General features: G+C 31.0%; 4 protein-coding genes across 8 annotated transcripts in view; 2 read left to right on the top strand and 2 right to left on the bottom strand.

Annotated features, from left to right (window-relative positions):
* Window positions 1-4,646, top strand: part of LOC105259399 (protein Wnt-1) — a 40,880-nt gene extending 36,234 nt beyond the window's left edge. The window contains exons 5-7 of the mRNA XM_011271301.3: window positions 2,805-2,982; window positions 3,179-3,410; window positions 3,927-4,646. Coding sequence (XP_011269603.1) covers window positions 2,805-2,982; window positions 3,179-3,410; window positions 3,927-4,128 — 612 coding nt within the window. The 3' untranslated portion in view covers window positions 4,129-4,646. The remainder of the gene's footprint in view (window positions 1-2,804; window positions 2,983-3,178; window positions 3,411-3,926) is intronic.
* Window positions 2,880-9,696, bottom strand: LOC105259400 (UDP-glucuronosyltransferase 2B14). 4 transcript variants are annotated; one of them, XR_003122454.1, is made up of 6 exons: window positions 8,883-9,696; window positions 8,342-8,687; window positions 7,965-8,220; window positions 7,010-7,549; window positions 3,115-3,339; window positions 2,880-3,039 (listed from the first exon to the last, which is right to left on the bottom strand). XR_003122454.1 is itself a non-coding variant. In XM_025406351.1 (5 exons), exons 1-5 carry the CDS (start codon window positions 9,360-9,362, stop codon window positions 7,041-7,043), a joined length of 1,467 nt encoding a protein of 488 aa, XP_025262136.1. In that variant the 5' UTR covers window positions 9,363-9,695; the 3' UTR covers window positions 6,558-7,040. The 4 variants fall into 4 exon arrangements, 3 of the variants coding, with proteins under 3 accessions (XP_025262136.1, XP_025262137.1, XP_011269604.1); XM_025406351.1 differs by lacking the exons at window positions 2,880-3,039; window positions 3,115-3,339 and having other exon boundaries at window positions 6,558-7,549; window positions 8,883-9,194; window positions 9,319-9,695; XM_025406352.1 differs by lacking the exons at window positions 2,880-3,039; window positions 3,115-3,339 and having other exon boundaries at window positions 6,558-7,549; window positions 8,883-9,194; window positions 9,431-9,694.
* A 698-nt stretch (window positions 9,697-10,394) lies between these two features.
* On the top strand, window positions 10,395-14,507 carry LOC105259405. The gene is made up of 6 exons (XM_025406322.1): window positions 10,395-10,641; window positions 10,751-10,883; window positions 10,950-11,070; window positions 11,148-11,265; window positions 11,446-11,552; window positions 14,243-14,507. The coding sequence occupies exons 1-5, from the start codon at window positions 10,512-10,514 to the stop codon at window positions 11,499-11,501; spliced, it is 558 nt and encodes a 185-aa protein (XP_025262107.1). The 5' UTR covers window positions 10,395-10,511; the 3' UTR covers window positions 11,502-11,552; window positions 14,243-14,507.
* LOC105256044 (trichohyalin) lies at window positions 11,552-15,439 on the bottom strand. 2 transcript variants are annotated; one of them, XM_025406321.1, is made up of 12 exons: window positions 14,828-15,439; window positions 14,241-14,734; window positions 13,846-14,145; window positions 13,565-13,758; window positions 13,323-13,485; window positions 12,921-13,212; window positions 12,603-12,835; window positions 12,370-12,513; window positions 12,141-12,305; window positions 11,946-12,067; window positions 11,760-11,883; window positions 11,552-11,674 (listed from the first exon to the last, which is right to left on the bottom strand). In XM_025406321.1, the coding sequence occupies exons 1-12, from the start codon at window positions 14,934-14,936 to the stop codon at window positions 11,600-11,602; spliced, it is 2,415 nt and encodes an 804-aa protein (XP_025262106.1). In that variant the 5' UTR covers window positions 14,937-15,439; the 3' UTR covers window positions 11,552-11,599. The 2 variants fall into 2 exon arrangements, 1 of the variants encoding a protein (XP_025262106.1); XR_003122452.1 differs by lacking the exon at window positions 11,552-11,674 and having other exon boundaries at window positions 11,836-11,883; window positions 11,946-12,063.
* Between the last annotated feature and the right edge of the window lie 2,136 nt (window positions 15,440-17,575).

Below are 17,575 nucleotides of genomic sequence, written 5' to 3'. Positions count from 1 at the left end.
CGCGAATTTTAATGCTATTAGCTTGAAGACAAAGCTCGGGCACAGTAAACGGATGCGTTTCATGCGAACGGCTGACCCCTTGTAGACATTGCCGGCTTACAAGGGGATTAAGGGAGCTAAGCTTGTTAAGTTGCAACAACCCACACCGCTCTTTCCCCTTACGATCCGGACACGTAACTTACTTGAGGACGAGTCGCGTACACATACACGTGTGCGACACGTGCAGAGATAATTACATGTATACGTGTATACTATCACATAATCAGAGCACTCACGAATTGGAATATCTTTAAATTGTGTGCATTTTACGTTTCGAATATATAAAAATGAGTCACAGTTATTTTAATTGCGAATTTATAATACTAGTCGCATAAGAAATGTTAGAAGCGTCATTATTAAACTTTATCATTTTTGATTTTGCAAATTAATAATAGTGTTTCCATAAGAAATGTTAGCATAACTTTATGACGCATCAAACTTGAGTGACATGCATTTATATATGAATTTAATATGCGATAATTAACACTTTTTTTATATCTTTATGCCAGTCGTGGAAGTTTTAATTTAATTAATTCGAATTTCGTGTTGCAAGAGAAAAATAATTTCGCGAAAAATAATTATTTTCAACAATTACTTTTTCCATTTTAATTGTCATGTTGCTTCTCCTATTTTAACATCTATTTCAAGGAAACATCACATGATGAGAAGCTTACGTTAAAAAAGTTATCTAATCACGCGCGCGAAAATTAAGGTGTAAGAAAAGGTGAAAGAATTGCGGGGAAATCGGATATATCTTAACAAGGCTAAGTTCGGTGAACAAATGCCAAGGATAACTAATGACAGATTCTCAGAGATAATGATGTTTACACTCTCGCTATACTTGACACAATCAACAGTCATGGTTTCCTTTAACTGGCCTATCGACCGAGATCGGCGAAATTTTTATAATTATCTATTGAGCTCGAGGATAAAAATTTTTTATAATCGATTGTCGGTAACACCGCGAAAATTATTTCAAATATAACGGTTTAGATTTAACGGAGTATGACAAAGATACAAAATACATTTATTAATCGTTAGGATATATCCGATTTCTCTACAATTTCTTTATCTTACACTTTAATTTTCACGCGTGATTAGATAACAATTTTTTTAAATACATTATATTTTAATTTCGAATAATCCTGAGAAATATATAATATCCGACAGTGACGTAAGACATAAAGATTCATATTCTGCTATTTATCAAATCTATAAAATTATTACTGGTACTTCAACAGTATTATTTTTAATCATAAATGATATCGCAATTAATTGGAAAATAAATGCATGTTTTTTAATTAATTAGAAAACGAAATATGTGCATACTTGATACTGTTGCCCTACGACGAGGAAATAACGGCTAAGCAGGCTCATCTTTGGCACCCAGAAGTGGATTGTCGATGTTGAAATTACACAAAATGTCTTGTAACAGCAATCACAAAACTTAATTCCGTCACGACAAAATGTCCTCCGGCATTTGACGAGGCACTCGCGAGAATCTTTCGCACGGAAAATTCATTTAAACACAATTAACAATCGCGATAAATACGGAGCGTGATCGAGTTGGTCGCCGCGCGTTATTACTACTGGTGGTGATTCGAGAATCGCAATTGCTTCTCTCGAGATATCGAAGCAGCAAGCCAATCGTATCGCCTTTATCGCGTGACGTATGCATGAACGACTTGAAGTTTCGACGCCGCGATTTTTAAATCATCAAAACCGTCGCGTAAATTATTTGATATAGAAATACAATTCAGAATATTGTTTTAATAAATATTAGAAATGATTCAGATAATATATAAGCAATAGTTCCTTTCACGTAATTCAAAATTTTTCGATATATACAATAATAAAATATTGAAATATTTTTTGTGCAATCTCGAAATAAAACGCGAATTTAAACGTAGTATTTATTTATAAAAATAAGTATCAGTTAAATCGCTCTTACTCAGTGACTTGACTATAGAAGGCTGTCATCGGTAAGTCGACGTGTGTGGTGCCGTTTGAAAGAGGGAGAGTGACGTTGCTCACGGAAGGGATTACGTTTAGACAGCATCTGACAGCGAAAGTAAAGAGGGCACAGTATAATCTCAGCTTGTTGACATTTATCGGAAAACATCCGAAAGAAACATATAAAGTACACATATACTCGAAATATTAATATATTTAATATGAAATATTAATATATTTAAGATAATATATTTAAGAGTAGTAGTATCTCTTTTTAAAAGAGGACCATATAATTTAAGGATATAATTTAACTAAAATACTATAAAATTTTATATCGTGTAATATAAAGTTTTGAATGATGGTGTACATTTATTTAACTCAATGTTACGAAACTTTTATCACGTATTACACATTTGTTACCATGAATATCATGCTATAAAGCTGTTCCTGAAGTTATAAAGCTGAAGGTCTTTAACTAGTATATTCTATGTGAAATCCTCGCAAGTTTAGACTCTACTCTCTTAATCTCCATGGCTATTGTTGGCTCATTACTAAAGTCGTACAATGAAGGAAACTCAGATAATAGAGACATTTTGGAAGGACGTTTTTAAGAAACGTTTTTCTTTTTCAGCTGTTTGTTAAATGACTTTGACCATATGTTTTGTCAGTATGTTTGTACCGTTAAAGAAATTTTGGAAGGACGTTTTTAAGAAACGTTTTTCCTTTTTAGATATTTGTTAAATAATTTTGTCAATATGTTTTACCGTTAAATTTGTAAATAAAAATTGTTTAGGAAAATATATTATTCGTAGGATATACACTTTGGTGAAAAGTTTTCGCGAGACTGGTCCGATAGTGGAGAAGAACCGGTGAAGGAAGGTGTTCTGCATGGACCGAAGGGGCTGGCTGGTCAGTTGATGAGGAAACACGATAGCGAGGCTGGTAGACGTGCAATTCGCTCTAGGATGCAACGTGTATGCAAATGTCACGGTAGGTAACGAGACATTAATAAGAATGTCTTCTGTGTATATCCTTGGATGATTGTACCTTAACAAACATAATGTATCATAATTTTTTTACATAACAGATATAATTTCAGTGCGCTCCGCGACTTTTTTATACCTTTCTTTCTTCATCTATCGATTAGCTCCATTAATTTTTTTTCCTTTTCTCCTTTTTGTGACAGGTATGTCCGGTTCGTGTAGCGTGCGTGTGTGCTGGAGAAGACTTCCGGCATTCAGGATGGCCGGAGTCGCTCTGGCAGCCTTACACGAGGGTGCCGCTCTGGTACGATTGGCTCAACGCGGTGGAAGAAGAGCACCCAGACTCAGACCAGCGCGTCCTGATCTTAAACGACCAAACAAAACGGATTTAGTTTATCTCGAGGACAGTCCTGATTACTGTGAAAGAAATATTACGTGAGTTGAATTCGTGCTGTGTAAAAACACATTGCCAGTTACAGTTATGTTGAAATTTCTAGTAATATTATTTGCATCAGTAATTATTACATGATTAACTATTATATATTATACGAATTTTACAATTTCAAAAAAACGCAAAAGTTAAATGTATATTTTAGCTGGAAGAAATCGTACAGAGCATATTGTATTAAGCATTTTTTATTAATATATTAGTATATTTATAAACCACAAAAAATATACAATAAAATTTTAGAAGAAAATATATAAAGTAATATATAAGTAGAAAATATAATCATATATTTAAATCTCATTCTATTATATTATTTCATCATATAAAATAATTTAATTATTTCATCAAATGAAATAATTTTGAAAAATGCAAGAGTTCTTTTTGTCTAAGGAATTAATTGAAATTAATTGAAGATTCTTGCTAGAATGGCTACCGCTTTATATTGTTCTTCTATCTTTACAAATTATTATTATGCGATTTATGTCATTTTATTCTCTCTTCAGACTCAGCATTCCCGGTACACGAGGAAGAGTATGCAATCGGACGTCTCTTGGTCTTGACGGATGCCGACTGTTATGCTGCGGCCGAGGCTACCAGACGCGAGTGCGAGATGTCACCGAGAAATGCAAGTGTCGATTCGTCTGGTGCTGTCAAGTGAAGTGCGAGTTGTGTCGACATACACGAGAAGAGCATGTGTGTAACTAGACGATAAATGCATTCCGGAGTTCGTTCGGCCTATTTATAGGAACGCGCTCATGTTTCATTCTTTAAGTTTGACTTAATTAATCGTTGTCACGTTGCTTTACGTTGTATATCCTCGTTAAATAACGCCGAAAGAGGCTAAACAACGATATGTTATGTCGATGCTGTTTCCACCTGATATAATCAAGTAGTAAGTTCGATTCCTTCAGCTATTGATCGCATAAGCAAAGCACAGTGTACGCTCTTATTGAGGCAAATACTTCGAAAGTGAATTCGCTTAAACTTAACGTTAAAGTATTTGCTTCTGTAAGAAACTATAAAAAATATATTTGACAAATTATACGAGTTGTATATTATAATTCGATACATGCGCATCCTTTTATAAAATAGATTTTGATTATACTTTCTACTGAAAATATTTGCTTCATTGTTACCCATATATGTATATGTATGATCTATCGATTTAAAGATCATTTTCAACAGCTACGATACGTTTTTATCTATAAAGAAGTTATAAAGAAGTTCGAGTGAAAGTCCCCCAATGATCAAGATATTCTCAGTATTATTATTATCGTGCGGCTAATGTAACGATATGCTTGCGAAGTTGCTGTTGCGTGGCTTATCATGATGGTTTGACTGTCAGGTGCCACATTACTTACGCGAACGTTAATGCATTGAAAGTCAATGTGTTACTTTAATTTACATTTAATCGCGTAATATTATCTCGACTCGGACGTACCGCAAAGGAGAGATTTATATATTCCAGGAACACATTAACACGCATGTCACGCATGCTCGCTTTGCATCATCGGAGTCGCGTGATCTGACAATTCGAGTTTTGAAATAACAATGCGAACGTATTGTGTGACATCACAAGTTTTTATCATCCCTCTTTTTCAATTACTATAAATATATATACATATATATATATATATATATATATATATATATATACGTATAAATATATATAATAAATAAATAAATAAATATATATGTATGTATGTATAAATATATATATTATATATACATATATATATATTTATACATATAGATATATATTTATTTATTTTACACATCTATATATATATCTCTCTCTCTGTAATTAATATACACGTATTCTTTTTAGCAAGAAACGAATGATAAATGATTTCATCGAAATTTTATCTAGATTTCTCTCCGTGTGACATGTTTACGCATCTCGCAATGCTCCATATCGCACCTTGATGTGCCAATTTTATTGTTTCCGTACACAACGAGGGGAAAGAGAGCGAGAAAAGAAAGAAAAAGAGTAGAAGCATATAAGCAAAAACTATGATTGCGCGAAAACTACTTCTCTCGCGCTCTTGCACATATTAGCGTACGCGATGACGCATAGGATTACGCGAGTGTCCTATTTATATCGAGATACAGATCTTAACGATATGTTTCACAGATATATCCCACATAGCATGCATATCCAAAAGATGTCCAGAAATTATCCAGAAGACATCTTTGGGCGATTGGACATCTTCAGGATGTCCTGTGAATGGCTTTTGAACATAGATGCTATATAGGATATATCAATGCTCTCTAGTGCATAGAATTTTCATTTTGCTCAAATACAGAGCAAGAATCGCTATGCCAGGCACGAGAATGAACGATGCGAATCACGAGGGATACGGAAGCGTCTCCTCGACTTCTTCGAGCGAAGCAAAAATTATCCCCAATTTTTCGCGCCTTGACTCGCACGAATCGGGAACAATTTTGCCAATGAATGTAAATAATGTCTCACCGTTTTTTCTAGACTCTACGAATATAATCATCGTTGTATATATATATATGTAAGCATTATCGGCTTCGTTTAGAAAAATTATTGCGTCTTGCGTTCTTCGCGATTCACATGAAATATATAAGTCATCTTCTTTTGTCTTCTTCCGTTACTGTTTTTATATATTTAATATACATATACATTTATATATAAATGACCGTTTTATCGTATGCCGTGTTAATTTATGTCGGCAGTCTAGTCATTTTACAAATTCTCTAACTCATATTAGTCGACATTGTCACGACATGTTCACAGCAAATTTTCATACATTTTTCTCGGCCAAACAAATCATAATAGCATAACGCATCGCGCAATTATTATTTTAGAAAATATAGATATAAATTATTATATTATTATTTTATATTTATAGCTATTAAAGATTATGCAATAATACACTTACGAATCTACAACGTCTCTAACAATTTGCTGAAATAAGTTTATTATATTATTATAAAAGAATGATATATTCAAATACGGTATCCTTACACGCGACATTGGTGTATTATTTAGTTATGGACAAATACATTTAGAATGTATTAGTAAATTTCTACACATATACATGTAAAATTGCTTAAAAAATCTAATTAATTAATAGATGAAACTTCGATAATAAAAAAATCGCGTAGTGAATATTACATCATGTGAATATGAGCCACTAATATATTATTTATTTCGCGAAGTTACATATATCTGTTATGATTTATTTGTTTAGGATACGACCTTAAGCAATGTGTAGCAGACATCGCGATTCGTCCGTAATATTATAAGAATTTAGCGATAAACGTGAACACGAAGGAACGCTCATGTCAACGACATACAGAAATCAGTATTGAAACTGTGTAATTTATTTTCTTCACGATAATACATCACATCATTATATTCGTAGTTTTCTCAATTGTATTATGAGAAAGTATATTCTCGTAAAAATAATAGTAATAATAAAACAACATCTCTTCGCGCTCTAACTAGTTCGTAAACTAGTTAGGTAAATCCTAGTTCGTAAAATATTTGTATTCGTATGTACCTGTATTCTACGTGCATTTATATAAATATACATATACAGAAATGTCCACAAACCACAACTGTATGCCAAATCTCGACGTCACGTTCATCGTGTATATCGCCCCTTTGATTTTTGCACTTTGTTGGCCGTAATTAGATATCGCATGACCACCGCGCTGCCCGTGGAGACGATCCCGAAGATCACGCCTACCAAAAGACCGACGAAGAACTGGATATCCTCTGTAAGTGTCTTCGCATGGCTCTTTGGTCTGTGAAATTTTCTGCTGTCGTCTTTCGTTCTCGCTATGTAACCCAGCCAATAAACAAGCCTGTCGGAGGCAGGATTGAGTCTATCGCGTATAGCCAAGGAGACTTTTCGCGCGTTCTCGCGATAAGCGGCTGTCTCGTGTATCTCGTGCACCATGTTTGCTATCTCCTCGGCGGAGACATAAGCGTCCTCCGTGGAACGTGCAAAGCCCAACTCGACTGCGCGGGCACTATTGAGAGACTCGTGCGTGTCCCTCGGCAGACATATCACGGGTGTCCCGTGAAAGGCAGCTTCCAAGAATTCCGTATCGGTACAATGACTCAATACTATTCGGGTTCGGCTGTAACCTGGAAACAATGGAGTCAGTATTAAAGGAAGGTGAATGTGCTCGCATGCTATTATCCTCGTGCGATTGTCCAATTCAATGGTGCTTTAGGGAGACCGCGCATTTCGCCAGACACGTATTCTATTAAAGTAAACGTTTGGATTCATTGTTTCCTTTTGCTGTTAAATATGTTGCTGTGGGAGAGAAATAAAGACCGTTTCTGTAAGAGGATTTATTTCATTAAAAAGTATTATAGCATTATGTACATACTATTTCATAACTTGTAATCAAATTTTAATATTAAAATGTTTTATGTCACATAAAGTTAATGTTTCTCTCAAATATAATATATTTTATATATTATCAAATATAATATATAATATATTTTATAAAACAGGATATTTTTCGATTAATATAATTAATTAATTATATTTTACCTATGAGGTCTTGTCGGTCGATATCTCTGTGAATAAAAAGATTCTCTGGCACAGCGACATTTGTATCATCCTTGTCAATTTTCCATACAACAGCTTGACCTTCCCTGCCTTTGGGCAATTTCTTTGCCAATTCTTGTATCAAAGTCTCGTAATTCTCATCTAATAGAGCAACAATAGTGCCCATTCTATGTTCAACCATTGATTTTTGTAAATCCTTTGATAAAGGATGTGCACCTCTACAATGATGACAGCCAACCTGTTTAAAACAATTTTAAACAGATTAAATTAAATCATTATAGTTTCAAAATAGTTTGGAAATATGAGTTGAAATATTTCAAGTAAGATAATAGAAAAAAAACAATGTGCAATTTACAAACCTCTACGAGTAATTGTGTCAAAAATGCAAAATTGGAACGCAACACTGTATCAGCTCCCCAGAGTACTAGACGGACATCAGAATAAAGATGATCCAAGTCGAAATTAACATCTGGTAGGCGTATGGTTGTTAATTTTAAAGCAGGAGTTAGGTAGCCATTTTTAACAGTAGAGAATATGGATCTTCCTGCAAAACTTGTTGAGAGTCTCGACCAGAATCCACCACTATGTATCGGCAGAGCAACTCTGGTACATTCAAAGGCATATAGTTCTTCATCTGGATTTTTTATCCAAATTACTGGAATGGATTCGATATGTTTAGCAAATGGAAGTAAGCAGCCGTCGTGTCTAAAAATAATGAAAAAATAGATATAATCTATGCACAGGCATAAAGATCTATTATAATACAATGTTACATATTAAAATATTAATATTCTATTGATTTAATAATGTTTTTTACACATACATATGCATATATATAGAATAGTGGAGTTATAAAATAAAAATAAAAATTAAATTTGAATATTCTTAAAATCAATATACCTTAATGCTGGAAATATGGTAAACGTAGATTGAAATTCCTGTATCTTTTTTAATATTTCTTCATCTTTGAAGAGACTACTGCAGGCTTCTAACGCACGAGTATCAACAGACATCGATTTATCAAAGTTAACATTCAGTTGCAATACTTCAACATCAATTAGATTATTATAAAGATCATTAGCAGCATAGGACGGTATTATTAACGTCGTGTCGATTCCTTGATCCGACAAAGTATTAGCAAGTAACGATAAATCGTGCACGCTCTCAAACGCAATTATTAGAGCTGACAGAGGAGGTGCTGTCAATGTCGAGCTACTTGCAAATCGAAATAAGTAAAGACATATGCACAAATTAATTAAAGCGAACATAATGATTGTGTACGAATTATACTTATACAAACGACATATATACAACGTTTTTAAATACAATTATTTACACAGCTGACGCAAACTTTGGTTTAAAATTTATCACAATCTTCATAGAATAATTTTCCAAAAAAACTCGTTACATTTCTGATAAAAACGGAGTAAATTTCAGAAATTCAATACTAGAGTCAAAACGCTGGTCCTCGTTATTTCGTTACAATGATAATTTAGCACGAGACGGCGTAAGAATAATTCTCATCTGAACGCAGAACGCCCGGGAAGCGTGCGATGACAGGGCAAGGTTTCATCTCTCTCTCGTGAATGTAGGAGTCTGGCACGCGTGCCGGCTCCCCTGCCGGGAAGCGGGAAGATCTACATTATCATAAACAAACGTCGATTTCGATACATGTATTATATTGATTATTATACATTATACCACGTGATAATCTAGTCAAATATAAATACGTAGACTAGGCAAGTTATAATAGAGAGAAGACTGATAGGTGTCATAAGTTACGCGTAGTAAGGTGAATAAAGCGATAGCGGAATAGAGACAAACCATGGTTCAATTCTCAACGTATCTTTTTTTCCAATTTTTTTTTATTAACTCATTATTTCAAATATTTTAAAATGAATAGAAGTAAGCAAATATTACATGTGACAAAATTGAATTTTAAATTATTTATTATATAAGTAATAAAATATAAAGGAGCCGTGCATTTTATGCCCAAGAAAAGGGATACTATAAGGGATATTATAAAAAGAAAAAAAACAGAGAAAATAATAAATAATTTAAGATTCAATTTTATGTGTCACATGTAATTTTTGCCTGTTAATAAATATATATTTATTATAATAAATATATATTTTGCCGTCTTAGCCACACGCCGCCCCTTCTGTTGGTCAATTTCAACTGCAACCCGTAGAGGCGCGTTCAGAAATCCTACCCGCGTGGTAAAGTAACTTCAAATTGACCAATCACGACAAAAGGAGCAAACATTTCTCGATCCCGATTGGTAGGTTAAATATCACTCTACCTTACGAGTAGGATTTCTGAACGCAGCCTAGTGTGATTGCGGCTTAAAAGCGGGCCATGACCGCCATGACACCTGTCAGTCTTCTCTCTGTTAGTATAATATATAAAATCCCTATGATTTTGACTTTATTTATTCCGCGAAAAACTGGTTGTTATTCAGGCTCCTGTTTGTGATGCATAAGTTTATTTAACAAATTTGTATTTTTTGCTTTCATGTAAATTTGTGAAATGGAAGACATAGAACGTTTTATAAAGATTATGCAGCAAAAAAGACTCGTCAACCAACGCGAATTGGAACGTCTTGATGAACCATCTGACGAACATAAGAAATTAATGAAAGAGTTACAAGACTTGAAAAGTACATACCTTATTATTTTTTATTTTTTATTAGAAGTAATTGTTTCTCTATAAGTATATATACAGAAGTTTGTCACGTCATTACATTGTAAATATTAAATTGTTCACAGGGGAAAGACAACTATCCAAGGAGAATATTATAAAACATCTTGGTATAATTACTGGGCACAAACATTCTATATACAAACTTGTACAATCTTCAAAGAATATTTCAGGCCTACCTGTTCCACATGATTATGCACAGTATGTATGAATCTTCCTTTCTTAAGTATTTTTACATATTGTAAAAACTTGGATACTTTCTTACAGAGACCTGACAGTAATGTTCACCGATGCAATAGAATTCTTGAATAACATAGGAGATACTTATAAAGCATTCACTAATGTTAAGGAAAATAATATGGATATTTTGCAGCTTACTCACAATGTGGTAAATGTCAAACATTATTCATATATAAAATATATAGGAAATATATCTAGACTAATCTTGCATTTTGTATTTTTTAGGAAACATGTGTCAAAAGTGTAGAAGATGAATTATATCAAATAAAACATAATATTGCACAATTAGAAACATTGAAAGAAAATATAGCAGAACTTCAACAATGCATCATAGACACTAACGGTAATATAGTGTCTAATTTTTCAGTACTTTTACACTTAAGTACCATTAAAGTTTTAATGTATATTTCAGTATATAATAATGTATATAGTTTTGTGTTCACATAATAGAAAAAATAATATATTATATTTTAAAAATATTAATAATTCTTGAGATATAGTAACCAAAAATTATTATTTTCAGACAAAAGCATGACTTTAATTAGTGATGAATCAACAGATAGTGGAACAACTATATAATAATATATTAATATTTATTGTCCATTAGAGAACACAAAATATCAAACAAAGGTATGCGATACATATTTATTAAATGTTATATTAAAATTCCATGGCAGTCATATATATTGAATATCATCTAGTTGATCATCTAGATTTAATTTTAACATTACCAATTGAGGATCTACAACCTCCTGAAAAAAATATATATATACTTATAAAATTTATATTATTAAACTATTAATAATTTATTTAAGAGCGTGATTATTTTTCTCTTACTGTAAAATGAGTAGAAACTTGAAATGCATGTTGTTGATTAGACAATGTTCGCCTGTTTGTACTATATGGAATATTATTTTTTTTTAATTTCTGTAATTGAGCAGTTGTCAAAGCCAACTTTTCACTAAAAAATGTAAATATTGAATTATGTATCCTATATTATTATAATTATTTCATTGTCATTACCTTGTTAAATCGAGTTTTTCAAATATACCAGAATTAGAATCAAATTTAGTTTTATATTCATTTTCAATGTTATGAGCTTCTTTTAAGGCTTTGACAGCTTCTTCATTTTTCGTAAATGCTACCTTAAGAAATAATTAATGTTTAACTATAATATGTTATAATTATATATTGTAATTTTTTAGACTATCCATGTACCTGTGTAAACTTTTCAATATCTTTCGCACGTGCTAACAGCCGGTATTCTTTCTCTTGTAATGTTTGCTGCTGCATTTCAAGATATTTGATTTTTTCTTGCCATTTCAATCGTTCTTGATTCGCAAGTATAGTAGCGTCTTGAGCTGTTTTTATAGCAGCAGCTGCCTGAAAAATATTTTATTTACTTAATATAATTGCTTTCTACATATCTGCAACTATATTTCTTTACCTCTATCTTTGTAATATTATCCGAATCAGTTTTTATTGTCTTTAAAACTTCATATTGCCTCTTTTTAGCTGCAATTACTTCTTTTTCCTTTGTTAACAGCTTCAATTGTTTTTCTTGTTCATTAAACCAAGATTCTTTTAAAGCCTTGTAACATTATATACATATATAAAGATAAAATTTTTTTAATAATACAATTTCTATAATTTTATTCTTAAGAATACTAGAGATAATACCTGTAGATGATTATATTCCCATTGTACTTTTTCTTCAAATAATTCTCTTTCATGTGACAGAGATTGTTCTCTTTTTTTTAGAGTTTCCAATGCCTCATTAAGCATAGTACTTTTCTTCTCTAATTCAAGCACCAATTGAGCAACATGCGAATCTAATCTATCTGCTACTTTCATTATTTTGTCACGTTCTTCCATCAATAACTCCTGTTGCTTCTTTATTTCTACATTTTGTACTACAACAATATCATGCAAAATGAATAAAAATTATACTATTTACAACTTAGCTAAATCTTGAACATCTTAAACATTTTAACATACTTTGCATATCTTCTTCCTGACTTTTTAAATAATATTCTCTTAACTTTACACTTTGGTCGTCTCTATGATCAGTCTTTTCTTGTACAGTTTTTATATTTTCTATAATAAAGTTAGCTTTTTGTAATAAATTCTGCATATCAGTCTTGTGAGTTGCTATGGTCGTCATAGCCAAATTCTCTATCTCTCTCATTTTTAATATATTCTCTATTGTATCAAAGTGTTCTTTTTGCAACAATCTTGTATTTTGAGAATGTCGTTCGTAAATTTCTTCTATAAATTGCGCATGCTCCTTCTAAATAAAATAATAATTGAAATTATATTAATATTAACAGCAGTAGATCTTCGATTATAATTCATCAAATAATTTAAAAAAAAAAATAATTTTGTTAAAAAAAATTGTACCTTTAAATTCTGAATTTCTTCCTTATAAAATGTTTCAATTTGCATCTTTTCATTTTTTAATTTTTCAATTTTTGCTTCATAATCCGTCTCTAAACATTCAAGCTCCTGTTGCATTCTCTTTTCCAATGTATCTGTTCTTTCTTGTAGAAATCCTATTTGCCGTCTGAAGAAAAATTATATGAATAAGTTTTTAAAGAAAAGTTTTTTTTTGTATTATTAATTGTTAAGTAAGTTTAACTTACTTGTATGATTCGTCTAGAATCATTATTTCATTTTCATATTTTTCATTTAAACTACGTATTGTTACAGTTAAATGAGACTTTTCTAACTCTAATTTATAAATCATGTTTTCATAATCTGCACCTTTATGAATTAAATTATCAAATATATTCTCCGAATTTTTATCACCATCAGGAGCATTATCTATTGCATTAGACTGCATCAAGTATAAAATTATATATATATATAAATATTATTTAATAAAAATTAACAATCTTTTTTATAAAAAAGGATTTTCTCTTACTTTATGATAATCTTCAGTTTTTCGTTTTTCATATTCATTCATTTCAATTTTTTTATTATCTGATGATGTCAATTCTTTTTTCTCATGTGGCAGTGATTCAGCTACTCTTGTCTCATCTTCTTGAACAATCTTATCAGAACTTCTATGTCTGCTAAATAATTCTTCAGGCATTATTTTATCTTGAATATAATCGCTATTTTTATCTTCTGTTGTCTTTTTAGGTTCCAACCAATCTGGTAAATATTGTTTAGTTTCAATTTTTTGTTTACTTGAGTCTGCAGACACTGTATGTCTTTCTTCCTGTAAAATAAAAAATTAAATATATAGAAAAAGAATTAAACTATATATATACATCATTTTAAACAAACATGTATATATATTAAGCTTATATTTACAGGTTTTTCAATTTGACTTGACATTGTGTTCAAAGAAAATAATCCTAAAGGGTCATTAATAATTTCTGAGGTTCTTTTGCCTCGACGTGGCTCTCTTGTTCCAAAGGCTGTTGGTGCATAAGTTGAGTGCTGTGATTGTATCCTAGGTCCTTCAGTTGCATGCTGTGTAATTCCTTGTTCAATCTGTACAGATTTTTTACTAACATTTGATTCTTTTGATGGTGACATGTGCAATGTATTTCCAAATAAATCTTGCATCAATGACAGTTTTTTAGCTTTTTCATCTATTGCTTTTGACTTATCCATTCCAGTAGTACTTAATACAGATGTCAAGTTATTCTCTTTTTCACTTGGCTTTAAACTTAATGACTCATTGGAAACCTTTTTATTAAACAAATCATCTATTATACTCTTATCTTTTACTGCTACTAGATTCTTTCGGTCTGATGAAAAATCTTTATCAGCTAACAAATCAGCTAATGGATCGTCCTCATCTATAAAATATATTTTATTAAATGTATGCAAATTAAAGATTTTTCTTTTTTATTAGATTTAAATAATATATATTAATTAATATTGAATTAAACCTGCAAATGTAATCCTTTTTTTGGCATCTTCCATAGATGGATTTCTCTTAAATATATTACTAAGTAGTTTATCATCCAAATTATCCATGTCTTCCATCATTTCTATCATATTCACGCAACTGGTTCAGTGAATCATAAAATGTATGGCAACTCACAATTTGTACAACTTTTAAATCATGTAAATTTTAATCGCTTATCGCTTGTATATCGATTTCGTATAACACGCAGCATTACATCGTAGTATTTGAGGAAAAATTAAAAAGATGTAACTATTTATATACATTTAATTAAAATCGATGCTATGTTTATTCATTTATCCTCGCGTAATTAAGTAAGTAAATTACAATTATTGATTTGTATGCTACTGTTTACGTTCATGCCATTGTCTGGGATACACGTTTGTTTATGGATTTATGTAAAATTCATGAATAAACGACAAAGTCTTTCCGAGAGACTAGGCGAGTAAGATATATAAGATATATAAGATTTTTTTATTAAGGGAAATGATAATTTTATTGATTTCGATATAGAATAATGTTTATATTATAGTTTATCAATGAAAGTTGCCAACTTTTTGATTCGTTCTCTTACGTCTAAATTCTAGACCTCCCCTTCCGTCTTTTCCCACCTCATGTTCACTCTAGATATTTATACGTCTATGGTTCTGGTAAAGTCACTAGATTAACAAAGTACCGCAATTTTGATCTCAATAAGATAAGCTGGAGCAAAAATGGCGTCCGATCTAGTGACTTTACCCGCGAGAATGTCAAGGTTCGTTCAAATGTGTGATGCGCGTAAACATAATACACGCATGTATGTGCGCCAACAGCTCTTTTAAGAACATACTCAGGACTGAAACAGTTTCACCAACTGGTCAATTGACGAATTTTTTGTCATCAGTGATTGGTAGAACTGTCTCATATATGAAATAGTTGAATTGAACTTTTTTGAAAAGTTTATTCGTCGTTGTCGCGATATTAACGTCCGGAATAAGTGGAATATATTCGTAAGTTATATACAATTTTATTATTAATAAATAGTTGATTGCTCTCGAAATACGATACTCGATTATACGATAGGAATCAAAATTATAAATTATTACTTTGTTGCAGTCTTTACGAGCAATGATTATTCTTCTATTTCTATTTCGTTTCTATCCTAATATATATGTGTACACACACACACACACATTTAGAATTCTAATATAATAAATAAATATTCTCTCTGATATCATTTGATCTAAATATAATTTGATTCAGAACGCGCAATAAAACGATCGAATAAAAATCGGATAATTAACATAACGGAAATATATATTTTTAAAGTTATATACAAGTGTATTTATATACAAGTATATCTTTAAAGTCACACACACACATACACACACGTACACGTACACACGGATTAATTATTTATTAAACACACATCTTTAAAGTCACACACACACGTACACGTACACACGGATTAATAATTTATTAAACACACATCTTTAAAGTCACACACACACTCACACACACACGTACACGTACACACGGATTAATTATTTATTAAACGATTAATATATTTCGTGAAGTTATTTCCATTTTTATTTGCAATTATGATCTTTAATAAAGATTTCTCATCATAATAAAAAAATTTTATATCGTTTATCAAAAGTTTAAATTAGATTTAAAAGTATATTATTGCCTCTTTTCAATAATAATTGATTATGTCACTGTACCTATTTCGTGAATAGCTATCATTACAGAGATCGCGTAGAGTTTGACAATGCAATAAAATTAATAATAAAATTCCAATAAAATTAAATACAAATTAATTATAATAATTAAATATAAATTTGTTTATAATTAACTTTTTCTACGTTGAGAAAAGTTCTTCGTTTCTTTTGGAATATCTTAAAGATTCTTTTAATTAAATTTTACAAAATATGTAACTATTAAATTTATAGTATTTAATATTTAGAAATAAATAGATAATATTTCATTTTTATATCGATTAAGTATACGATATTATTTATTAAAAGAACTAATATATCTTTTATGGATCTTTTTGTTAAGTTAATTATTTAGATCTACGATTCGATTGTTTTACTGCATTTCAATCCGAATTATATATTTAAATGATCGAAAAATAAAACGATAATAAAATAATAAGCAATATATCTATTTTAAAAATAGTGTATATAAATAATAAATAATAAATAATTTTTATAAATTACTCACCGCATGTCTCTGGCTGCTTCAGGCTCTCTCCCTGCTTTCTGACTGTCCGATACTTTTCCAGATGTCCTTCTCTTTTGTTGTTTCATCCTTTGTTGTTTCCTCGTAGCAGTCACGTATTCACTCGCGAACAAATAATTATATTTCAGTTAATTATATTTCAGTCATATACAGAAACGATCGCGAAACACTTTGCACGGCACTCCTGATCGCAAAATAATCATACGAGATACGTATTTTTATAATATTATTATTATTTTATTATTATTGCAAGAGAGGAACACAAAAATTACAATAATTCGCTCGATTTTTAAACGAAGCCAAAATCATGCACCACTCGATTCTTACACTAATTAACTATTTCTATTTGTTGATGCACAATAACGCGAATCATAAGATTAAAATATTAAAGTAATGTAAATTGATCATACAGCAATCGTTTAATTAATATGATATATATGCATGCAGTTTAGGAAAGTTTAAAACATCGGGCGAAATCGAATTTCATTCTAAGCAATGTTAAAGAAAT

The sequence above is a fragment of the Camponotus floridanus genome, unplaced genomic scaffold (assembly GCF_003227725.1).
Source record: "Camponotus floridanus strain SB8 unplaced genomic scaffold, Cflo_v7.5 scaffold14, whole genome shotgun sequence".
Classification (NCBI taxonomy): domain Eukaryota; kingdom Metazoa; phylum Arthropoda; class Insecta; order Hymenoptera; family Formicidae; genus Camponotus; species Camponotus floridanus.
The sequence above is the reverse complement of the archived record's forward strand: the minus strand, read 5'-3'. Positions and strand labels throughout refer to the sequence as shown.